Source organism: Cydia strobilella, chromosome 13 (assembly GCF_947568885.1).
Source record: "Cydia strobilella chromosome 13, ilCydStro3.1, whole genome shotgun sequence".
NCBI lineage: Eukaryota > Metazoa > Arthropoda > Insecta > Lepidoptera > Tortricidae > Cydia > Cydia strobilella.
Window position 1 is genome coordinate 10,555,756 of NC_086053.1, and position 26,136 is coordinate 10,581,891.

A 26,136-nucleotide genomic window follows, 5' to 3' on the forward strand; every position below is an offset into this window, starting at 1 on the left:
GCAGTTAGCGTAGATATAGCGAAGGCGTTCGATCGGGGTCTCCTGTCGAAGTTAGCATCTTATGGATTGCCGGAGGGACTATGCAAATGGATCGCTAGCTTTTTGTCCGGCAGACGCATACGGCACGCCATATTAGTGCGAGCGAGATGTATAGAAACTATAGAAAGTAACTTACGCAGACGTTATCGATTCTATCTGTGCCAAACTGAACCCCTAGTGTAAATTTCATTCGATAGCGTGAGGAGCGTTCGCGTTTGCGTTATGTCTATTTTAGTATGGGATTTTGAACAGCGCGCCAAGCGGGACGTTTTGGAAACTCAAAATCCCATACAAAATGAGTCTTAAATGACACTTAAAGCAAACGCGTACGTCACGTCACGTCACACTATCGAATGAAATTTACACTAGGGGTACTGGTGTTAGCCGTAGAGTTCTATATTTAACATCAAATCAACTGTCAATTTACGGTCCTCACGTAAATGTGTCACCCGCGGACATTCCTGGTTTTTTCTGTGGATTTCTGAATCCCCTACAACGCATTTATTATGCGGAACACTTCAGACTATGCTACAAGACTATGAATAGGTAGATAGATACTTAACTAATCAATTTTATTTTTAGTGTTGTTAAAAACTTAAAAAAAAAAACTGCTAGGTTGAACGGTAGGACACCAAAAATTAAGTAGGTACGTAATTTACTACGAATCGTAATAATCTGTACCTTTTTTAGTTAATAATTCAAAAATCAGGCAATGCCTCTTAATCCAATAACGCTATTTTAAGCATTATCAATAATTATTATTTGCATATACCTATAGTAATGCTTAGAAAATAGTACTGACAGCCTACTGTGAAAAACAAAAATCGAAATTGTGTTATCTGCCTCTATCACTCTTCCAAATTCGTGCGATAGAGAGGTAGATAACGAAATTTCAATTTTCGTTTATCGCTGATACCAGTGACATCTGTTATATTCAAGCTATATGGATGAAGCCGATCCTCTTATCGGTTTAACGTACATCGGAGGTTATATCACAAACAAGTTACCTTGTATGAAGTACGGGTTGAAAAATGTAGATGTCGCCTTAGGCTTCAAAGCACCTATTCCGCTTGGTTTGGCCATATGTCTAATACATATGTCGAAATTTGTGGTACGTATTCTATACTGTACCTCGAATGGGAAAAATACTTCAAACAAAACATATACGTAGGGATATGTATACGTGTTCAATAGCTTTATTTTATTCTTAGTTTGATAGTTATCTATCCATCATTGTTTGGAAAGCTAAGCATTGAGAGTTGAGTGAGAGCCATGGAATTAAAAAAAGTAATATCGTTTGTCATTTAGGTATTTATTGCATTATTGTTCCAAATTGTCATAAAATTGGTCATAGCATAGCAATTTGACATTCTAGGTAAGTAGTAGCTAGATAGCATAATTACTATGCGGTTTTCGTAAATCCGTTTTTCGGGATGATTGACAATTGACAATCTAAAAAGGCTAGGACTTCTCTTTTATATAAAAAAAAAGGAATAGTCACTTAGATTTTGATTTTATTCTTCGAGAGGCGGATTAGGAAGTTCGGTAGTTTAGTAACACCTTTCCCTAAAGCTATTCATGTATTTTACGCCGCCAATGCACTGACGACTTTCCCAAACATATTTTTTATACTCTATATTTTTGAACATTTTTAACGTTTTCGACGCCGTGTCAAACACAAAAGCAGTCATTCAGACGCCACGTCACCGAAGTGTCAGAATTGAAATTGAACTTTATGCATATGCATGTAGGTCTATGTTGCTCTGTGGTCTATGACCGATTAATCGGTCTTTGGCGTTGAACCTGAACGTCTAAAAGGTTAATAAGCCAGTCGCAAAACCAAGCTTGTCAGTGCGTATTTTCAAACTTTTTGTGTCCTAAGAGAGTGTATATTTCATGAGCAAAGGTGTTACAAACATAGCAACGAGTGCCGTCACCAGGTTCGGGGTGAAGTGTCCTGCCCCGTTGCATAGATCGCCCTCACACTCGCGACAACTTAGTAGGTTCACCAGCTCCTTCTGAGGCTCCACGGCGGCTTTTATTTCGGAGCACGATCCCCTCTCGGCCATGCAGCCACGCACGACGAATGGCTCCTTCATATCTGCAAATAAATCGCTTTAGTGTAACTTTGAGGTAAAAAGATATTGGCGCTGTAGGTACATTAGTTTCTATGCCGATTTTTGTTTTACTATAGCCAAAGAAAATTACATAGATCCTTGCTATAGCTATGCGCTGAAGTGTTCACTTTTATATTTTGAAGTTATAAAGCTGTAATAGACGTAAGACGATAATCAGATGCAAACGTGTCTTATACAGACATAAACATTAGCACCATCAAAATACAATAGGACGAGGCAAGCGGTGACGTATGGAGTTTGGCACTCTTTATGGATTACGTCTCTTTTTACACGACTGCCCAAAAAGAAAAAGAGTGTATTGTTTTCGGGGTTCATGCTTGTATGTGGGTATGTAAGTTTCTTTGTTCCACCGTAACAGCTAATGGTATAAATAGATACTCGTATGTGAAGGGCCACAACCGAACTATTTGAAGTCCAGAGAGTTTACGACGCAGTCTTCTTTGAATTTTAGATAAGAATAGATAAGATAGCGCATTTGATTCATTGAATGCATTATTTATTTATAATGAGAATAAATATTAGTAGTAGGTAGGTACTATGTAGAGATTAAAATGTAATCTTCTTTTTATAATGAGTCACATATCTACTTGTTGGTAGGAAGGTTGTGGATAGGTTAGGTACGTTTCATATTGTTTGCCGTAATATTCATTGTGTCTTAAAAGTCAAACTTATGTACTAATTAAACTAAAAATTAATTATTTTAATTTTGTATTAATTGTGCATGAGTGGACATTCTATGAGACTATGACGCATCGGCATCGTACTACCACTTCAATTGGTGAATACCCATCATTTAATTCTGCACAAAGAAATCAAAGTGAGAGTGGGATTTCCCTAAATGTAGCTATTGTGTGGCTACCGCAAAAGCGAATCAAACGCGATTAATATATAATATCTTTCTCACAAGGAATCATGTAGGTACCTACAGAAATTGAACACGGCGTGCATGCTAACATGCTTAGCTAGAGCTACGGATTGGTATTTTTTTTAATAATACTTTTGTAACTATACTGTGAATACTGTCTTATTTAAAATAGGTACTTTACCGATTAAGATCTAGACATAGCAGTATTTCCGGTTGTGTTCTGAAAAAAAAACACTGCGGCAGTGTGTACGTATAGTATGAATTTTATATACGAGTATTTACACGAATCCCTTCGAGCCTTTTGCTCAACCCGTGCATAATAAATATGCATATGGAATAAGCTTCAAAATATAAAAGAAAAAACATGTTTTATATAAATGCTACTTTAAACGAATGAGGACTTACGGTAGTACTTCTCAGAAAACACAACGCATTTTCCATTCTTGAATGGGTCCTGCGAATAGGGACACAACTTCGAAGTGGTCACATTTTTCCCCTGCGGGCAGCCCGAGCACGTGACGCATCGCACCATCTTCTGAGGGAGTGGGTTTACTACGGGCCTTGGTGGGTAGCGAGGGTACATGTTTCCTCCCCCTACGCCTTGTCCCAGTCCTTGGGCTGAAGCGTGAGCGGAGGCGGAGGCGGCGCGTTCGGAAGGATCATCTTCGGAAGCATAGCGGTCTTCGTCCGCGTCGGAAGAATCCGCTGCAAAAAAATATTTTAAAGGGTGTTACTTCGTTGTAAGATCTATGAACATAATATCAGGATCTATCCCTCTGGTTTGTCCCTCATGACTGAGCATCGTGATCATCACTGGATAAATTTTGGACCTTTGGAGTGTATGATTTAATTCCATCGGCTTCTGAACATCGCGTCTTAAGAGACGGTTGTTAAACAACGGAGCAAAACAGAGGAAGTAAAGCTGTAGAGACTTTTAATTGATCGGTCCATCTGGTTGCGGCCAGTCCCTACGGCTGTCGCGTCATCTGGATAAATTCTCAAAATGTCGACGTTGTAATGTTCTAGGCTTTTTAATCACCCTTCGAAAACTTGTTGTTGAGAAATGAATTTGATATCTTTGTAGTCGGGAGTCGTACGAAATATCAGCAGAAACTAGTGAATCCCGACTAGGTATCTGGCAAACATACATTTATGTACCTATCGGTAAACCTTGTATTTTTTTGACATGTTTACGATAAAACGGAGCAGTATTATTATCTTATTGATCCACCCTCAATGGCCTAGTCCTTAACCTTGTAAAAACACAAGTAATGCACATCAACTTAGGTGGTATACCTCCTAGGCCTTTATCAATTCACATTGACCACACACCCATACAACAAATTCAACACGCAAAATTCCTGGGGCTAACCCTAGACTCCGCCCTCAAATGGGACCAACATATAGACACCCTTTGTAAAAAGCTCTCTGGTGCATGCTTTGCTTTGGGAAAGCTTGCTCACGTACTACCTTACAAGGAACTACGATCAACCTACTTCTCACTTTTCCATTCTAAAATGTGCTACGGCCTGGAACTATGGGGCACAGCGGCAGAGTGGCATCGAGTTTTCGTACTTCAGAAACGTGCCCTAAGAATAATAGCTAGAGCTCCACCAGGTACGTCAGCCAAACATTTATTCGCAGACATAACGATACTCACATTACCCTCACAATTTATATTCAACATAGCTAAACACGTACACACACATAAACACACTTTTGTTACCAACAAACCCACACGCACTCGTTTAGGAAGCAAGGAACGACTACTATCAGCACCCCACAGACTAAGCAAGTCTTCAAAGACCATGCATGTCTTAGGTCCTAAGATTTATAGCGCGCTGCCTAATGACATCAAAATATTAGACAGTACGAATATGTTTATTAACAAACTTAAAAAATGGCTAATTGATAAAACTTTTTATACTGTAATGCAAAATGTTTTTTTTATTTAATGAACATAATGATTTATTGTAATTTTAATTATAGACATAATTTGTTTTCATTATCAATTATGTGATGATAATAATTTATATTCTGATGTTTGACATGTAATATTTTAAGAATATTATGAATAAATGAGTATGAGTATGAGTATTCGGATAATAACCGCGATAAACCATAGAAACTTAAATATTGTATGATGTCTCCTTGAGCCTCGAAAACAATATTCTTCGCCATTCGACTTGGAAGTATTAATTGAGACTTTAGCACGTTGCTATATTCTATATATTGTATGCTATTTAAAACTGAATCAAGAACATATTTGTTCCACTTATTTTCAAATTTATAAACTCTTACCCGTAACACCACACAGTAATGCAGCCAATGTGACGGCGAGGACACTGAACAATGCTAGTCTGGCCATGTTGCTCCGTTTCTATATCTCCGTTTCTAGATGTGGTGCCATGGTGGTTCCATACAGCTATATAGGCCTGGTTATCGGATTTTCCATGCTTGAGAGCCCCTGAAGTCGGCGCTGGGGTGCAACGGTACGCTTTGCTTGGAAACAATAATTTGGGCAAATCAACCGTGGTATACGGCTGTTAGAAACTCCGAGTGCATACGGGCATGTCCTTGAATTTATTTGCACTGGACGAACGGTGTTATCATTATCTAGTTGTAAGATACCTAATAATTTGGTGAGATCGTAAATTTTTGGCATAAAAATTGTGAGTGCAATAACATTCCATTAGAGTAATTTATAGGCAATTTCATATTTGACCAGCTCGGAGCCTAAACCATTTTCCAGGTAAGTATTTCATAAATCTGATAATAAATTTAATAACGGCATGCAAATACTTAACCTTTGAAATGGCTGCGCATAAAATGTAATATTACAAGAATCAATGCCCTACATTTTCCCTTCTTCAGAGAAATTGCAATCTCAAGAGTCATTCCTTCGTTGGTTTTTGATGCATTCATTTTTCTTTCTACTACCATTGAAATCTGGGTCGCGGGTCGCGGCCACCGGTTTAATACTTACAGGAATTACGAAGCTAAGAAAATATTTTTGAAGAATAAAGTTTATAAAATAATGGCAATAAGTAAATTTATTGTGGTTGGGTAGGTAGATTAAGTGCTCAGATTCTTAACTCGTATATCTATATTTACTTACCTACCTATATCTACATCAATAAACGTCATCACCACTTAAAATATGCCTACACCCTATGTAGGCTTCTTTTTATTGCATCCTATTTAACTGTAAAGATACTGTATTACGTAATGTATGTTTAACGTATTTATCTGTATATGATTCAGGAGAGTCAGTTATATGAGTTATATCTTACCAGTTTTTACTTAAACGTCCTTTTTTTTATAAAGGCAGTTCAAAATATTAGAATAATGCGTGTACAGTCGAGTTCATAAATATGTATAGAGTTCATAAAAATACATTTCTGTACCTTAATTAATTGCAATGAGGTGTGTGATTGACATTGACATTAAACATGTATATATATATATATATATATTATTTATGAACTCGACTGTAAAAGTTCAGTATCTTGGCTAAATTAAATATGAAGATGAGCATTCTGGGGTTGAATTAACTTAGTCAAAATTAATTTTTCGGAAGGGACCGTCATCGGTACGATTTAGCAGACGAGTTGGTTAAATCGTACCATCTATCTTACCTACGCCAGTAATCCATAGTACCTACCTACAATAGATCATATTTACGTTATAATTATTATATTACACACCCACATAAAAAATAGATCAAAACCGACGATTACCATATTTTTCTCTCTCTTCCATTCGATTTTAGCCCTATGCCATGTCTGGTCAGATTATCGATGCTAGTTAATATCAATGGAGTATGTAAGTATTTGTGACATTTTCAACCAAAAGGTACCACATTGTCGGTTGTCGATAAGGTTGATGTCTAATTGAAACTATATGGAAATAGCGCCTTACTGACAAGCGACAATAAGTACCCTTTTGGTTGAAAATGCCACATTTTATGATGTAAATAAAGTAGTACGTTGAATGGGAAATCTAGATATGATTACGATTTAACCGGCTGTACTATATAAATAGCCGACTATCCCCTACTTTTTTTGTTCCTTTCTCATTGACTTACATGATTATATAGAAACATGTACAAAGGTACTTCGTACTTCTATTCCACGTATCCTTAATGGGCTGAAGTACTTACTACTCAATTAGTGCAACATTATCTGATATTTCATTCATTTTCTTCAAGTACTTACGATATCATTGAGTGCTGTGCAAGTGTACATGCCCTGAAAGGGCGGTGATATTTTGTGCAGAACTTAATACAATGTAAAAGATAAATACTTGAACATTGTTGTTTAAAAGCAATATGATGTCTTGAAAAAGAGGCAAACGTTATCATTTTGTATAAAAAATATATATATTACTTAGGTACATTTTATAAATAAGATTTATTTTATAGATATTATTTCATTGCCATACTTTCGTATTTACAACTCACATGTAGTACATACATACATGCATAATTTTACATTTTATCTAAAGCACATTCTAAAACAAAAGTATCAACATATATACAACGAGCTGCAAAGTGCATGCTCACTTTATGAATGGAATTCATTCAAACTCAAACCAAACGTTTAGCTTCAGATATCTGCATACAAAGATGTATGCAGATGTGCTAAGCAAATAGTTTTGCTGACTGTACACCCAGCCGCAAAATTGAATGACAACTTTATGAATATCATTTTACATAAATCACATTCACATTAAATTACTTTCACTGCATAACTGTAGACAAAATAAAAGGAACTGAAGTGTCTAAGATATGATTTCGTTCTTGCATAGCTTAATAAATAAAATATAATTATGTTCATTAGAGGTATCATTTGTACCAATAAATACATACACACTTTAACACTATCGCACTGGTATCGGTAATTCCTGAGGAGTCAGACCACGCTAAGTTTCATGCCAAGTGCTACGACGAGTTTCTGACTGCCAAGTTTGTCTAAAGTTAGCGTGGTCAGAGTCTACATACTGTATTATTTATAAATTCATTAATAACCCTAAGATTAGAGGTACAAAAGTGACGGCCGCTGCCGCCGCGGAGTTGCATAGATCGCCGTCGCAAACGGAACAGCGGACGAGATCCACATCATCTCGCCCGATGGTTTCGTGGCAACGGGCTGTTGTGTTTGCCGGTTCATATGAACAGCCGCGGACTACATTTTCTTCCCCATTTTCTGTAAACAAGTAAAACGTTATCTTAGGTAGGTATAGTCTAGGAATTCAATTTTCCTAGGTCCCTAGCGACTTTCATATTGATTGTCACTGACAAGGTTCGAAATGGTACTTACTGAAATTATATTCTTACTGTACATTGAAGTACTATGATAATATTTTGAAGAAGCAACAAATAAAAACAAAAGTAGGTAATTACTTTATACACCTGTACTTTGAACTGTAAAAGTGGTAGGCATTCAGAATTAGACAAAATAGACTGGCAACAGCCACTATTTTTCACAAAAATAAGGTGTAGAACTGTGAAAATAATGAAAACTTTCAGTCATAAAAAGTCAGAAGATTTCAGTTGGTTAATGCACGCCTGCTTACGTCTGTTTTACAATATTATTATTATTACAAGACTATGAACTATGTAAGAGAATAAAAAAAATCAAATGTACACCAGCTGCAACATTACATGGACAGTTTATCAATGAGTTAGTTAATTTAGTGTCCATGTAATTTGGCAGCTCGCACTTTACCTACGTATTTAAACAGAAAGACTGTTTCAGGCTTTCTGTCTAGAGTATTTTAAGTAGAAATTAAATATTTTATTTCTCTTGCCTTCCTTGTAACTGGTGACAACGCATCGTACTTGCTCGTCATCTTCTCTATTTTGCTTGATACTTCTGTAGAATCGGTTCTTTACACTTAAACTGCCGGCGTGGTCAGAAGCCTGCTAAAACATTCAACATATTATTTAGATATTGTCATATTAATTAGCCTCATGCATGAAGTTTATATTTGAACGAAATATGTTTTATTCGGATGTTTGTTACCGTTATATCATGTTACAAATGCATTTCCGTTTTTAAATTACCATTTAATTACTCAAAATTATAAATAAAAAGTACAAAAATTTGCCCGCGAAAAGCTAGTGAGCGAAACGCTCGAAACGCCACGTGACGTCACGTGTTCGACAGATTAGTGTCATTAGTAGCAAACGTCAGTTGGGCCGCCCAACGTGTGACGTCATCACGCTCTGTCGAATTCGCGCCAAAAATTATAAGCGTTTCAACCGCTCAAAAATTTTCAACATTTTAAATATTTTTTAATAAAATAATGTTAAGGTTTACAAAAGTATTTTTATCATTTCCGGTGTTCCAACGCTATAAATTATGAATCCAAAAATAAAAATAAATTCATGCATGAAGCTAATTGCCAGTGGTGGATGACGATGGATTTGCTGTTACTTTGAAAGTATTTGCTGTAATGTAATTTTTTCAGAGTATGTACTATTATTTGTAACATAGACACAAGTATGTTTGGCCTATTTACTTATATACAATACATGTGCATTTTCAAATAGTTATAACTAGTAACGCTGACATCGTAGTACCTACCGAATTATGAAACTCGTGTGTTTAGCATTATCAATACTATAATAAATATTTACGATAATTACTAGTATGATTTAGTACAAATTGAACTATCTACAACTATGATTTGTAGATAGTTCAATTTGTTATGTTATAAGTTATAAAGTTAAAAATTATAATCGATTAAATTAAGATGATGAAGAAAGCGCTAATGATAATATATTAAATATACCTAAGTATATTTTGGCGAGAAGCTTTGCCTAGTAAATGTAAGAATATATTTTCGTTAGTGCATGAGCTTCGCGTTAACGCGAGGACCGCGTAAGAACCATGATCCATGTCATTCTAACCAATAGGTATGTTTCCTAATCAGATTAATTAGCTACTCTTCAAGAAATGTAAGAACTACTTGTTAATAATAACATTTATGACAAATTTAACCTGTGACATCACAATGAATCGGCCTATTGCTAATATTTATTCATTGAAATGAGATAAGGCCCCAGGGTCGCAGAAAAGGCTTATAACAACTATATATGTTAGAAAGAAAGAAAGAAAGGCAAAGGCGATTTCCGGGTCTTCTATATAAGGCAACCAAGGACTACCAACGGTTACTTAAGTTAGTATATCAAAAATCTGTTTTAAAATTACCTGTCTGGGAGTTGTGATAGCTTTAGTTGTGATTGTGGCTTCGGAAGTTGTTGTCATAGGTTCATACGTAGAAGTATAAGTTTCAGCTGCAGTAGTTTTAAATTCAGTTGTAATAGCCGTAGCCTCAGCTGTGTTACTTATAGGTTCATTTGTTGGAATTGTGGCTTCGGATGTACTAGTTTTAGCTTCAGATGTTGTCGTAGCTTCGGTTGTTAAAGTCGGTACAGTCGTAGTAGTAATAGCTTTTGCGGTTGTGGTAGTAGGTTCTACTGTTGTATTTGTGGCCTCACTTGTTGTAGTAGCTTCGGTTGTCACAGTTGTAGGTTCAAATATTATAGTCGTAGCCTCGGTTGTCGTAGTTGTAGGTTCAGCTGTAATTGTTGTAGTAGTGGCTTTGGTAGTTGTAGGTTCTGTAGTCGAGGTTGTTGCTTCTGTTGTAATAGTCGTAGTAGTTGGTTCAGCAGTTGTAGTTGTGGCTTCAGTGGTCGTGGTTGAAGCTTGAATCGTTGTCGTTGTGGCCTTGGTGGTTGTGCTTGTAGTCGTAGGTTCCGTTGTGGTAGTTATGGCTTCGGTGGTTGTGGTAATAATAGGTGCCGTAGTTGTAGTTGTAGGTTCAGTAGTAGCTGTCGTTGGTTCCATAGTTATAGTTGTAGGTTCAGTAGAGGTTGTCGTTGGTTCCGTAGTTGTAGTTGTAGTTTCAGTAGTAGTTGTCGTTGGTTTCGTAGTTGTAGTTGTAGCTTCAGTAGTAGTAGTAATAGGTACCGTAGTTACAGTTGTAGCTTTGGTAGTAGCTGTCGTTGGTTCCGTAATTGTAGTAGTGGGTTCTGTAGCTGTAGTTGAGGCCATAGATGTTGTAGTTGAAGCTTCAGTAGTGCTTGTACTTGGTTGCGTAGTTGAAGTTGTGGCCACGGATGTTGTGGCAGCTTCAGTTGTAGTCTGAGGTTCCGTAACTGTAGGCACCGTGGTGAATGGACTTGGTGGTTTGCATGTTTGGATGTGGTCCCGTGTTACCTCTTTACAATTTTGGCAAACGAAACATTGTAGGGCGCCGGCTGTAAAATATTGTGATAATTTTTTTTTATGTAATAAAAATTAGATACTTGTTCGTAATTATTTAAAAAAATCTTAGTATATTGATTTCAGCTACAATTTCAATTTCATTCGTTTTACTATCATATATTAATTATAAAATCAATTATAAAATCTTTGTTTTGACGACCGGTCTGGCCTAGTGGGTAGTGACCCTGCCTGTGAAGCCGATGGTCCTTGAACACAAATACTTGTTCCTGAGTCATGGGTGTTTCCTATGTATATAATAAGTATGTATTTATCTATATAAGTATGTTAAGTATGTATAATGTATATCGTCACCTAGCACCCATAGACAACCTTTGCTTTGGGGCTAGGTTGATCTGTGTAAGATGTCCCCTAATATTTATTTTTACGAACTTGCCATACATTTCTATCAATGTCTAAATAAATAATTAAGTAATTATAAAATATGTAGTATATTTCTTGATTGTTCAAAATTATTTGGAAAAAATACACTGGATTATTTAGAAGCAGTACTTACAATTTCCAATTGCCAAAAACACCAGAAGAAAACCACACATAAAAATTTCCGCGCCTTCCATTTTCGCAAAAAAGTGCAATGCGCAAGAGAGTACGGATGAGCCTATTAAAAACGGACAGGGAACTCCTATTATAAACTCATACTTGTGTTATCTCTGACAATTTTTGATATCGAGAATGCAAAGATTACTTAAGTCTAGACGTGCCACTACTTACAAAGCCGAACAATTTCTGCGATAGCAAAAGATGCACTGTTTCGCCTGACTGCCCCTCTGTTTCGGGTTTTTTGCCCTTGACTTTGTTGTTTCTTCGACTATGATGTTAAAAAAGCGGTAGTTTCCTCTTTTATCAATGATACAATATCTGTTAACCGTGATGTAAGTTCTTCAGTATTGAAAATCACTAAAGCGGGACGACTAGCGTGACTATGTAACTATTTGTCTATTAACGATCTGTTATAGAAAATATTTACTTAAATTTTTTGCCAATTATTCAATAAATTATTTATATTTCATTAAAATCGCAACTTTAAAAATATAGGACAATAAGATGTGAAATTAGATTAAATTTTTAAGTACATAATATTTTGTACACAAATCATCTAAGGGCCACTTGTACCATCCCACTAACCCGGGGTTAAGCGGTTAAACCGTTGTTAATCAAGTGTCAAATCGTACTGGTAACCATGGTAACTCCAGGTTTAACCGGTTAACCCCGGGATGGTGAAATGGTGCAAGTGGGCCTAAGTGTCACTAGTACACCGCTTGTATATAAGTACTACACGACAATACATATGCGTTTATAAGTCTCGTTTTAGTTAGGTATTATAATAAACTATAAGGATGTATCATGTCTACCAACCTCCTAGCTTTATCCTGGCTTTTTGCTACGATTCACTAAGAAAGCTGGGCTCCGCTTGGCAACTTAATCTAAATAATTTGTGCAGGCACTAATTCTTTAAAAAAAAAAACTACTGTCGTCTAAAATTCCTTATAATAGGCCTTATTCTTCTCGTTCCTCCGGAATAATAGGCCTTATTCTTATGTATTAGGCTTGGATTTCCAAGATTTTCTTCATCGAATAGATTACCCAGCTAAAGTTAAATAAAGAAGAAATAAATACTAAGTACTTATACTTTAAAACATATTTCCAAGTTCTTAACTGACACGGATGAATAGACAGACTGAAAAAACGTCCTTAGGATTGCAATACCTATTTATTTCCATAATTTCGTAGAAGTACGCAAAGGCTATATAAATCATATAATACAATACATTGCCACATTTTTCTGTGTATCGTTAGTAGTAATAATTAAATATTCCAGCAATCGATTAATAGGATTATTTTCTAGCGTTTTTTCTTACTATAAAACGGCGATAGTCTAATTATATATATAGGTAGTTAATCTGTGATCTATGTACTTAACCGATTTTTGATTAGTCATCAAGACTTGAACGGACTGGAGCTAGGGAATGCAAAACCAGTTATTATTTGTATGAAAACTCGGTTAATATTCGGTTATTAACCGAATTCGGTTTTGCATTCTGTAACTGGAGCAGAATGCAATTAGATACTACTAGCTGTTGCCCGTGATTACGTACGTGTGAATTTGTATGTTGGTGGTCATATATTTTACATAATCAAAGGACATTGTGCAGAGAAAGATAGCAATTCATAATTTGTTAATACCTATTTTACAACGCATGAAATATGTCTGTCTCACAACCTCCGAAGTTTGAAAGCCCCTAACTGATAATTGATAAAAAAAAATGATATAATCCGTGTCAACCTAAGAGAAGAAGAATTTTCCAAACCGCTAAAATTATTTTTCTTGTATTCCAATATAATGCCTTTTTACGAAGTTTAAAGTATCTCGTTTCAGGCCCTTTAGTAAATTGTAACTAATATGAGACTGTAGTATTTTAAAGAAACTTACCTCTCCTTAAGAAAAACGAGCGGATGTTTTCATTTTATTCAGATCAAATAAATAAAAATAAATAAATAGCATTTATTGTAATAGCAGCACACAATGAAAAAAGTATTAAATGAAGAACAGACTAAACATTATAAGGATGGATGCTCGTATTATGGCAGCACCGTTGCACTGATGGGTATCGCAGATCTTACAGTCACCTCCGAGGCCCAACTTAGTGCACAAAGTTTTTTCGTCTGCTTCCTTGATGGCACATCCTCTTTTCACGATCTCCGTTTCATTTACTGAAATGGCAAAATAACAGTGATAATTTTTTGAAGGCCGAATCATGGCCAGGGAGTTTATTATTATTCACAACGACGGGACTTAATCGCGTAAAATTAAGTTTTAAATTTACCTTCGATGTTTCGAGGACGGCGTCGTTTTCGCTTACATTTGCTAACGACTGGGTTCCATGTGGATGAGATCTTAAAACCTTCACTCGTATGAAATTTCGTCGTTGTGAAAAAAATCGTGAAAATTTCAATCAGTGCTCAGGGAGTGTGTTTGGAATACGCTCAAGAGGAATCAAAAATTCAATAGAAGTTTCCAAAGTGAACTATTTTCATTTATTTTGTGTGTTTAATATTTAAAACCTTGCTTTGGCGATTAACACAAGCAGTAGGCAATAAATGAACAAGTAGAACATACTTCAATAAAACCGGCCAAGTACGAGTCGGACTCGCGCACGAAGGGTTCCGTACCATTACGGAAAAAAACAGCAAAAAAAATCACGTTTGTTGTATGGGAGCCCCATTTAAATATTTCTATTATTATGTTTTTAGTATTTGTTGTTATAGCGGCAACAAAAATACATCATCTGTGAAAATTTCAACTGTCTATCTATCACGGTTCATGAGATAGCCTGGTGACAGACAGACAGACGGACTGACAGACGGACAGCGGAATCTTATTAATAGGGTCCCGTTTTTACCCTTTGGATACGGAACCCTAAAAACAAAGAAATTATTTCTATGATCTGACTGAGGGCAGGGCGTATCATAGATACAAAAGTTCATAACTTCGTACTTACTTTTATATTTATCCACGAAGCAAACGTACTTGACGGCCTCCTTTGACAGGCCCAGTCCTCTTAAAGTGTATCTTTTCGATCTTTGATGGGTCAAACAGTCACATATTTCTCCCTGCAAGAATTACATATGTGTCATTATATTAACGATTTTTTTCTTTGGGTGTAAATTGATTATGGGGTCACGTTTTGGTTATAGCATAATTATGTGAAAATACGATTGAGAAGACCTTTAGGTAAATTATTAATTTAATGAATGTGTTAGATTTGTAACATAGTAATGCGTATCTATTTTTTTCGTCACTCGATGTAACAATAACTCTAGTACTTCTAGTACAAATAAGTGCTCGGTCCCTTGAAATTCGTAACAAAATGTTTACACTATACGTTAGGTTTTTCTTTTCTTATCATCTCTCCACTAAATGGAATGTGTGAGGTTAGTTAGGTATGTTTCTGTTCGTTTATGGACTTGCTTTTAATACAAAATAAATGAGTTTGGTCGTTATTGATGAGTATCGCTATGACGTTCTTAAGATATCAAATGCGGCGAACTCTATCGTCACAAATTTTAATATCGATTATCTGATTCACATAGACAACATTTGTATTTAAATTACACAATTTGTGCTTGAACTAGACGGTTGGCTAGACAAGTAATTGCAGTATCGTTTAAAAATTGTTACAATTATTCGATTGAACTCTCATTATGCTAATTTGATTCACCAATTTCAAAACAGGGTCATCAATTTGCTGAGATCTTTGTTTTTTTTTTAATGTTTGAAAAACCTTTTTTGTTTGAACGTGTTCATCGTTCCAATGGCCAGTTCAAAATATGATAAGATCCTCGAGAGATATAAATAAATTCCAACATTTTTGAATGTACCAGGAATAACCAAATGTTTTATTAACTTACGCTTTTGCACGCACAAGCTTCAGATGAGGACCTCATTCTCCTAGCACTGTATGTCACGTTTGCTTCTTTGTTAGGTTTTATATTATTTACTGTAGAGAAAATTGCAGTGGCTGTAGTAGATATATTTGGTGCAGATTCTGTCGTGAATGTGGCTATAGGTTGTGCCAATATAGATTGTGTTGGAATATTTTGCATTGTAGATTCCATGTTCTGTTCGGTTAATGTAGGTAATTTTGAAAACGTCTGTATTGTAGGTTCTGTTACAGGAAAAGTTGCAAGAGGCACTGCCGTTGTTGTAGGTAACGTAGAAATAAATAAAACTGTGTTGTCTGTTGGACCAGGATCTCTTTTCGTTGTTATGGTACTGATTACAGGTTCAGATATTGTTTCTGTAAGTATTGTAGGTTCCATAGAAGTCGGTGTAGAACTTGTCGTAGCGTCTGTTATGGTTGTTGTAGTCAGTAATGCCGACGTGATTGCAGCCTCTTTGGGTGTTGTAATTTTTTGAGATTTTGTGGCGGAGCTTGGAAAACCAGAAATGGTTATTGTTGTGACTGTAGAAGAGGTTATTTTATCTGCGGGGCTTATCATTGGGGTATTTGTAGGTTCCAACGCAGCTGTTGAGGATGGTACTGTTGAAGTTGTGGATTCTGTGGAAGTAGGTATTGGTCCTGTCGTAGTAGAAGTTTCTGTCGTTGTCGTGGACGTAGTTATAGCTTCTGTAGAAGTCGTTGAGGAAATAGTCGTAAATTCCGATATAGTTTCCGTTGTAAGTTTAAGTGTGGTTGATGTAGAAGGGGTTGGAAGTTTAGTCGTCACTGTTGCGGTGGCTAAGGATTCCGTTGTCGTAGTCGATGGCTTAGAAATTGTAGTATGCCCACAAGTTTGTATTTCATCCAGTTTAGCTTTCGGACAGTTATCACAGATGTAGCATTCTAAACATTGCGCTGAAAAAAAAAAGTTTTTGATACAATGCACGTGAAAGGTATTTTCGGTGTAATAGTTTAGATTAACAAAGACTGCATCGAGCGACACTAGCGACAGCCTATTTTTGTCAGTGCGTCGCGCTCTTCTTACTCACCAAGTTTGGTATGACTGTATTAGCGTAAGCAAATGCGTTTTCACTAGTGTGGTTACCATTAATTATATACTCGTATATCATGTAGGCGACCATTTCTTTTATTTGAGGAATTATATTTTTTTTATTTTGCAAAAACTTAGTCACAAAATGTAACTAGTACAGCCTGAGGCGCCGTTTACATAAAAGTTACAGAGCAAATTTGGTTTATTAGATATTTTAACATTGTTTACTTCTAACATTACTAGATATTCAAATATTTAGGTCAAGTTATTTGAGTCCTGTGTACCTATATGTCGTACAGTCAGCAGCAGAAGTTGCTAAGCGGGTCAGGTGTTCAAAATGATCTTGACGCGAATTTATTGCTAAGAGAATAGCGTGTCAAGGTAATTTTGAATACCTCGCCCGCTTAGCAACTTCTGCTGCTGACTGTGCTTGAACATAAATAAATAAATTGTAGGTAACATTATTTTTCTGTAATATTTTTAATACTTACTGACCTTCCAATAAAGCACTACACAAAAAAAGAAACAAACACAAGGATTTCTCCATGTTGACGTTATCCGTTGGACTATTTGGACCGACTAATGAAGAGTAATTATCATTCAGTTGATATATATGTTAACTGGTCAGATTATATTGTAAGTATATAATGGACAATTATGAGATGACCAGCGTCAAAGGGTTTTTGAACGGGTGAATCATAATAATGCATCACAATTAACAATAACCTACTACAGTTTATTTATTATTTTGTTGATATGGCATTAAGGGAAAGCGGTGGAAAAAACGCAACTCAATGTGGTAAAACATTTTATTTCATAGCGATAATACCTATCGTATTGCCTATAATAATGCATCACAATTAACAATAACCTACTACAGTTTATTTATTATTTTGTTGATATGGCATTAAGGGAAAGCGGTGGAAAAAACGCAACTCAATGTGGTAAAACATTTTATTTCATAGCGATAATACCTATCGTATTGCCTGAAAATTTCACTTAATCAGAAAGAGCTCTTTAGCGGTAAGACGGTGGTCTACTTCTCTTTAATAAATTGTTTTTTACTTAAGTTGTATATTTTATTTAAAAGAGTATTTTATCTATCTAAGTATTTAAGTAAAACTGGCATAATATGTAGGATTTTTTTGTTATATGTATGTTAATTATACTATTTAAGAGCTAATATGGCAGGTGATCGAAATCAATCTTTATCACACAATTAATCTGCCCTACCGCACATAACAACCGTAAGTGGCATTAAATAGTCAATATTATATTTTCATAAGTATGGCAAACAATTTAATAAGTTTTTTTAATATCACTTATGGCAATTATATATGCGTAATGCATGCATGGTAATAGGAGTAGCATACAGAAATTTGAATTTAAAATCGGCTGATCATATGTTAATAACTCGCAGCGGAACTCGCTCTTATCAATATACAAATGCGAGTGAGATTCACCGAATAGTGTTAAAAAGGCATGATGTTGACATAATTTAAATTTGTAAGTTCGCGTCAATACATATTAGGATTGCGACCGCAACAACGTTACTATTACAGCTGATATTATCATCACTGTAAATTTTCTTTATAAATGAGTTACATTCATAATGTGTCCATGCAATTTTGCAGCTTGCTGTACGGTATACGTTCAATCCATCATTCAATTTATCAAGGACATGAACAGTACCACGGCACCATCGCCCATATCCCGCAGCTGCAACGTTGAATGCAGTCGCCGTCCGAATGTTATATGCGGTATTTTCTATAAAAAGGGACCTTATTGTCGATGGTGCTTACGCCGCACAGCGCCGCGCGGCATTGTATTTATATCGGAGCATCGTTAATAATGGCGTAAGCGCCATCGACAATAAGGTCCCTTTTTATAGAAAATACCACATATATGTGTTGATGTCGAGAATCCACCGCGCCGCTCATAAAAAAACTCGTCCGAGTCTCATCACGTTTCGTATGCGACCTTAAAAGTCCTTAACTATATACGCGAAGAATGCTACGGCTAAAACAGCAGCCGAGGCCTGTATAGAGCCAGCCGCGTTGCATTTGTCCGTTGAGCAAAAGGAGCAGGAGGTCAGCCCGAACATGTAGCAAGTTTCGTTGGTATGGCCCGCTGCGCAACCGCGGACGATCACGTCGGAGCCGTTCACTGCGGAAAATCGTCGTGATTAATGAAAATCTGTTATAGATGAAACTATTCGGCAAAATCCATTATTCGGTCCATCTCTAGATAATACATACGATAGAAGCCTAGAGTACACGAAACCCAAGTAAAACCGGATGCCACGCATAGTTAGCGTACTCGGATTTTTAAAGTAGGTATACTCGGGATCCCTAAGAATGCAACTAGGATAACCCCCAAGATGAGATTTTCTTAAATAAAATAGTATGTATGACACTATCTTATTCTATTTCTATACAATTCTTATTCTATTTGTATATCCAGGTCGCTAGTTACTAAGTATATGGAGAGTATAGACACTGTAACATTTGTGCGCTCGGTATTTTAACTATAGTTAAGGAACGCTACGCACATGTCCCAGACATGCAGCATCCCACCGCTGTCACCAGTTAAGTATCTTGAGGGATCGGAGATCTTCTTATAAAACACCGATGAGGAGGTATTTACTTTATTTGATTTTACAATTACAAGATTAATTTAATAAAGTGTAGAAGCGCGAAGGTGTACCGGTACCCCGAGCGATTTAGAGCTCACGTGTGACAGTGTCACTGAATCGTTGCTGGATAAGGAACGCTACGCACATGTCCCAGACATGCAGCAACGCACCGATGGCCCATTAGAGATTATCTTACCGATAGAAGGAATGCAGACGCACACGTAATGGGACAAACAACGCAGATGCGCTCTCAACCTAATACAAGTACAGGCGCATGTAATGCACTAATGCATCACCTGCTATTTTATGGCGGTAGCTAATGTAGTTCCCACAAACCCCGGAGCGACTCTTCGTTATCTTAATGGCAGCGGCTGCACAGACAAACCAGAAACCTCTCGTGCCGTCGTGGCCTACGTGACTCCAGACCACGCACCCCCACGCGTCCCCACGCTCTCGGGATGAATATAAGAAGCAACCCCGACCGACGGAGGGCAGTTCTCATCCAGCAACGATTCAGTGACACGGTCACACGTGAGCTCTAAATCGCTCGGTGTACCGGTACACCTTCGCGCTTCTACACTTTATTAAATTAATCTTGTAATTGTAAAATCAAATAAAGTAAATACCTCCTCATCGGTGTTTTATAAGAAGATCTCCGATCCCTCAAGATACTTAACTCTATATATTTCCAACATCTTTCTTCTTCTGAGCGTTTGTCCCGTCTTATTGCCCCGGCTCGAGGAAGCCTGGGATCTGCTTCCCTATTTCCTACACCTGTTCATATTAAAGATTCAAAGACAACTAAACAGTATATTTGGCTATATACATGGGTATCGTTAATTAGATGTTAAAATGACCCACCTGGAAGAGTTCCCTTGACACACTCCCACGTTGTATTTGCCCTCTCAAGTCTCTTTGCAAAATCTGAGACTTGTAATTGAGGAGCTCCAGTTTTTATTGTCGTTGTAGATGCAGTCGTACTAGGTATTGTAGTAGACGTTGTAGTAGATTTTGATAGTAGTAGTAGAATTTGAAGTAGTTGATTCGGTGCTACGAAATAGTTATTTGTTTAACAAGGGGGCAAAGTTGTCGTTTAACCTCTCGTGCTAATATTGATACCCGAGCAAGCGAAAGATTCAAAAATTGAAAAATGGTATCTTGAGCGTTGCGAGGGTTTCAAGGTACGAGGGTTAAACAAATTTTGCCACCGAGTGAGACACAATTTTTTTTACCGCACCAACACAAGGAAAATGCTAACTGTAAAATTTACAGTGTAAAATATCAAACAAAATCAAAGCATATCGATTCAAAATGAATGTTATTAAATATTAATCATTCGAAATCATCATTTAAAAGTCAATTCTACAATCAAACATAAGAAACAAACTCAAAATTTGCATTTGATTACTTTGCCTCACATGTGAATAAAATGCAACTTTCTTATCAGTTTTTGAACAATCAAGAGTGCCTTTACCAGCTGGTGTGGTGAAAATATATTTATTATCGCTTGTAATACCTATATTGAATAGAATAGAAAAGAAAAGAATATAATAGAAATAATTTATTAGTTAGCACACACAAATAGAAAATTATATAAAACAGAGAAACATAAAAAAGAAAAAGTGCGACGAAATGGTCTCACCTAGCATGTGGCTGGCGACTTCCAGCGCTGATCTTCCGGTGAGACCATCCGGTGAAACAATCCGATGATTGATAATCGATGCAATTTAAAATACGGTCCTAAAGTTGAGATCTTAGTTTTCAGCAGCATTTAGGTAATAACGAATCACGAATCAGGCCGCGTAGCCAACATGCCAATCGCTTACGCTCCGTAGCGATCGAAATGCAACAGTCACTGTCGCACTATGAAAGAGTAATAGAGAGACACACAGCGTTTTGTTGTCGTAGCGATAGCGATTGTCACCTTCGCTAGGTCAGCAGATGCCAGTAACATACAAAAACGCAAAAAAATGGGTAATTTTAAATTGGGGGATGTTGTGAAGTTGTATGCGGTTAAACTGCGCAGCCGTGGACTGTTTGGTGCTAGTCTCATTCTATTTTGTTCATAAGCTACATATAATTTTGAACTGGGGCAATACTTATACACTAAACTTAAATAATAAGTATGTAATAAATATAAAGATAGTTTATTATTCAAGTATAGGCATTTTACAATGCGCTTATGAACGTCAAATAAAGCTACGCCGGCTCTAACCCTACACCTCAGTAGGCCGAGCACATATTGGCGCGACAGTATCTCGCCGCGAGATAGACTACCCGTCTTTTACTAACTGTATAAATTAAAGGGGGACGGGTAGTCTATGTCGCGGCGAGATACTCTCACGCCAATCATGTGCTAGCCCGGCTGCCCCGAGAAGATTTAAATCCCCCTCAATTGGAGAAGGGTATTCCAATGTGGGACCGGCGACAAACTCGACGGGACACCACTTTTCAAAACATTACATCTTATTATTAACATGCATTACGAGTAAATAAGAAAAAATACAAATTAAATTATTGTAGAATTCATGCAATTACATACAGTAGGTAATAAATATGTATAGTTGTAAATTACCTAGTGATGGTAGAGGAGGGCGTTGTACTTGTTGAGGTACTAGTAGATGTAGGTTGCGCGGTACTACTAGTAGTAGTAGTAGAAAGCAACGAGTCGCAGGATGTCAGGTAATCGTCACTCAACTTTTCACAATCATAGCATACGTGACATTGTAAACTATTGGCTGAAAAAGTAACGTATTAACACATACTATAATAACTAATATAAGAGGACGATAAAGAAAAAAGGAACTAGGTAGTAAGAATACTAATTACGATTTTTATTGTCTGTTGCAACATATTTTTGTGGCCAAATTGCAAAATAATGGAATGCAAATATGACAACTATTAAACAACATAACGGATACATACTGGTGTGTCTTTGGAAAGTTTCGGGAGAAATTTCGGGAACATCATATTTTTGTAAAAAAGTTTCCTTCGTTTCCTGTGAAACTTTTTGGAACCGTTCCACAAATTGCACAGCTGTACTGCACGGATACGTAAATAACTAAAGGTTAAAATTATCACAAATTAAACTTTAAAACAAAAAGTTAACCTAATTATATATAAAGAAAAGAAAGAAAGCAGTATTTTCTTATTTTATTTATTTAACGCCACAACATATTGCATATGGAAAAGCAAACAGACACGCATAAATTACATTGGACGCTAAAATAGGACCCCACTCCGCATAATGCAATCCGTGGCGCTGGTTTTCAGTGGGGACCTGACTTAAAGCTATGAGTTGGTGGCGACACATACGCCAACGACACAAAAAAAAAAACAGACCAAAAAGTAAGTAACTACCACAAAAGTCTACAATCTATATAACTAATTTGTATTTTTTTTATTTTTAAATTATAATTTTAAATTCAATTTACCTTTTAATATAACGGCGAATACTACCAAAAGAAATACAGCTGATTTAAACATGGTGGCTTGTGGTGTGCTTGTTTCCTTTATCAAGATCGATATCAGAATGTTTGTTAGACTGCACAGCTTTATAATTATATACGGAAAATATAGATACAGAATGATTTTATTTTAATTATCTAGTAACATTCTCAACGTTCAAGGACATATTCCATCTCTTTCTCCTCTACTGTTAGGAATTTGGGTATCACCATGGATGAGACGCTTTCCTGGTCGGCCCATACGGCTGAGGTGAGTAGGAGGATATTTGCATCTCTCCACTCTTTAAAGCGTCTCCAAAACTTCCTCCCTGTTCACACCAAGCTGACTATAGCGCGATCCCTCTTGATGCCACTTCTGGACTATGGTGACATTGCGTTCGTGGACCTGAAAGAGGAACTACTTGACAAGCTGGAGCGTCTCCAAAATGTGTGTATCCGTTACATTTTTGGTTTGCGGAAATATGACCACATCTCCGACTTCCGTTCTCAGCTCGGTTGGCTTCGGATCCGTCGGCGCAGGGATGTGCATGTCTTGTCCTTACTGTTCAACGTCCTATTCAATCCGACCTACCCTCCATATCTCTCTGAGAGATTTACTTATCTGGCAGATGGTAGTGGTCATCGCTTGAGATCGAGTGCAAACCTGACTCTCGCTGTGCCGTGTAACAAGACCCGGTCATATGCGAAGTCTTTCACAGTGCGCGCTGTACAGTTGTGGAACAAGTTGCCATTATCCCTTAGACAGTCCCAGTCGGTAGCATCACTCAAGGGAAAATTACATAAGTTGTGGCTTTCTGATGACTTGTGTTGTACTTAGTTGAGTACTAAGATTATTTATTTAGTTGTGATAATATATATATATATGTATATATATGTATTTATGGGTATATATTTGTGTTTATATGGATATGTATTGTATATATATGTTTATTTTATATTCTAGATTACAGGTTTTAATTATTTACGTTTGTAATAATTGAACCATAATTTACTTTCTGTTCATAGTGTTCGTTTGTCTATCTTGATCTGTTTATTGTTTCATTCTCAATTGCTCAAAGGTTGACTGGAAGAGATCCCTTATAGGGATAAGTCCGCCTTTGTACATTGTATATATTTATGTTCTTTTATTGTGTTTGTAATCTGTCTTATGTACAATAAAGTGTTTACATACATACATTATAGCACAGATAAAGCAAAAATTGCGAAAACCGTAAATTTTTAGTTACATCAAAAAATATAAAATATTTACAGTACATATGGTGCTACTTTCTCGCACTAGTGCGTAAAGTGCACTTTTTGTGCACATGTCGAAAGTTTAAAGGGCCATATGTACTGTAAAACGTTGTTCAATACACATGCGAAAAGGTAATTCGCAACTCGTGTCGATTTAAAACACTCCCTGCGGTCGTGTTTTAATTTATCGACACTCGTTTCGAACTTCCTCTTTTCCGCACTTGTATCGAAAATTACTATTTTTGTACGGAACCCTCGGTGCGCGAGTCCGAATTGCACTTGGCCGGTTTCTCTATATAAATAGTACGCTACTGTATTTAAACGTAGATAAAATTGCCGGGTTCGAGTTAGCTTTGGTAAGTTATTTGGTTAGCGCGACTGGACTGATGTTTCAAAAAGTTCTCGAGTCGGAATCTTGTTCGCAATGGTAATTTTTGTTTTTTTCTTTAATTGAAAAATCAATAAAACTTCACCATGTATATTAATTTATAACACATAGGTAAATTATCTCTTTATTTTATGAAACCTCTTGAAAGATTATCGACTCCCGATGTCAAGAGGTTCCACTTTCCCCGCTAAACAATGATGCAATGGCGCATTTTTACTCTTGGTTACTCATTACACTCAGGGGATTAACTATCGTGATTTTCCAGGTAATTATTTAATGCACGCTTTTAATGAATTAGTTAGGAGAGTTAGCCCAGGAAAATAATCAATGATGTCAAGAGCAACGAAACTAGACCAGTCCTTTACTTTATTCTATTGATATCTAATTAAGTAATTACTTTTACCTGCTGAGCAGCATATAGCTTAAACGTATAGTTTTCATATGCTTTCGTACGTCGAGGTATTACGAGGGCGGTTTGATAAGTACCTACCCATTTTACCATGCTGTCTATGTCACTGGTCAAAAATGTATTTTCCAAATATTTGTAAAAAAAGCGCTCTTTTGTTTTTTGTTCCTTCGAACGCTATCGAAGGTCAAGCGGTCGACTATACGAAGATATATTTGCAAGTAAGAAGAAAGAACAGTACATACCAGTCCGTAGTTCGGCTCTTGTTTTTAGAAAGAAAAACGTATGACGATATAAGAGTAAGATTGCGGATTTTTTATAACGACGTTACTGTTCAGTTCTGCTTCCATAACAACCCTCAGAGTATGATGTTTAACGAATTTTAACGTGGCAGTACATCTGCTTTTGATGAGGACCAACCTGGTTGGCTTATTGGGGTGACTTCAGAGGAAATAGCTAAAAAATTCAAAATATTGTACTAGCGACTGCCAAATAAAATTTCGGGAAATCATTGCATTGTCAATGTTGTTATCAAGGAGGTACAAAACATTTTAGAACAAAAACTAAGGTATGAAAAAAATATCGGCAAAACAGCTGCCGCGTTTACTCCCTAGGAACAGCAAACCAGCTCATTGCTCTCGACTTGTAACAGCAAAATTAAAAAAATTATGTCTACAGCTCTAAACCACTATTTTAAACTTCCAAATCTGAAAAAGTGGCATGGCGGAGAAGACTATGCATTTAACGTAGAGATCATTGCTGCTACAGAGGTCTATTTTCAGGACTTTCAGGAATCGTATTTTTTGGGCGGCTTGCTGAAAGCAGAATACCGTTGGCAAAAATATACATAGTGTATTTATTTTTATAGTGTATTTATTTTTCTACCTTAAAAAAAAACCCGAAAACGGGTATTTATCAAACCACCCTCGTAAATATCGACAAGTAACATAAAAAAATAAGCCGGAACACGTAATGGTATCTGAATATTCTGAATCGCTATTAAACTTAACTTGCAGAATGATACCATATGTCCACTTTTAAATTGCAGGATTTGTAGGATAAGTTCGGTTCCGATAGCTCGTCCGTATTCCAAGAAAATTACTGGTTACAGGAAAATTAGGTTTACCAGAGGTAGCTATTATTAGTGTACCTGCCTTATTAGTAAATAAAAAGCGCAA

At 36.5% G+C, this 26,136-nt stretch overlaps 3 protein-coding genes across 3 annotated transcripts; all 3 read right to left on the reverse strand.

Annotated features, from left to right (window-relative positions):
* Positions 1-1,895: 1,895 nt before the first annotated feature.
* LOC134746377 (uncharacterized) lies at positions 1,896-5,508 on the reverse strand. Its single transcript, XM_063680746.1, has 3 exons — positions 5,344-5,508; positions 3,448-3,747; positions 1,896-2,140 (listed from the first exon to the last, which is right to left on the reverse strand). The coding sequence occupies exons 1-3, from the start codon at positions 5,408-5,410 to the stop codon at positions 1,917-1,919; spliced, it is 591 nt and encodes a 196-aa protein (XP_063536816.1). The 5' UTR covers positions 5,411-5,508; the 3' UTR covers positions 1,896-1,916.
* Positions 5,509-7,872: 2,364 nt separating this feature from the next.
* LOC134746916 (mucin-2-like) lies at positions 7,873-23,022 on the reverse strand. Its single transcript, XM_063681487.1, has 12 exons — positions 22,899-23,022; positions 22,040-22,202; positions 19,661-19,719; positions 18,833-18,995; positions 16,360-16,465; positions 14,837-14,948; positions 13,965-14,048; positions 11,833-11,934; positions 10,260-11,311; positions 8,854-8,968; positions 8,691-8,695; positions 7,873-8,271 (listed from the first exon to the last, which is right to left on the reverse strand). Exons 1-12 carry the CDS (start codon positions 22,948-22,950, stop codon positions 8,053-8,055), a joined length of 2,232 nt encoding a protein of 743 aa, XP_063537557.1. The 5' UTR covers positions 22,951-23,022; the 3' UTR covers positions 7,873-8,052.
* Positions 13,870-17,476, reverse strand: LOC134746674 (uncharacterized). The gene is made up of 4 exons (XM_063681183.1): positions 17,325-17,476; positions 15,747-16,693; positions 14,837-14,948; positions 13,870-14,048 (listed from the first exon to the last, which is right to left on the reverse strand). Exons 1-4 carry the CDS (start codon positions 17,374-17,376, stop codon positions 13,873-13,875), a joined length of 1,287 nt encoding a protein of 428 aa, XP_063537253.1. The 5' UTR covers positions 17,377-17,476; the 3' UTR covers positions 13,870-13,872.
* Positions 23,023-26,136: the final 3,114 nt, after the last annotated feature.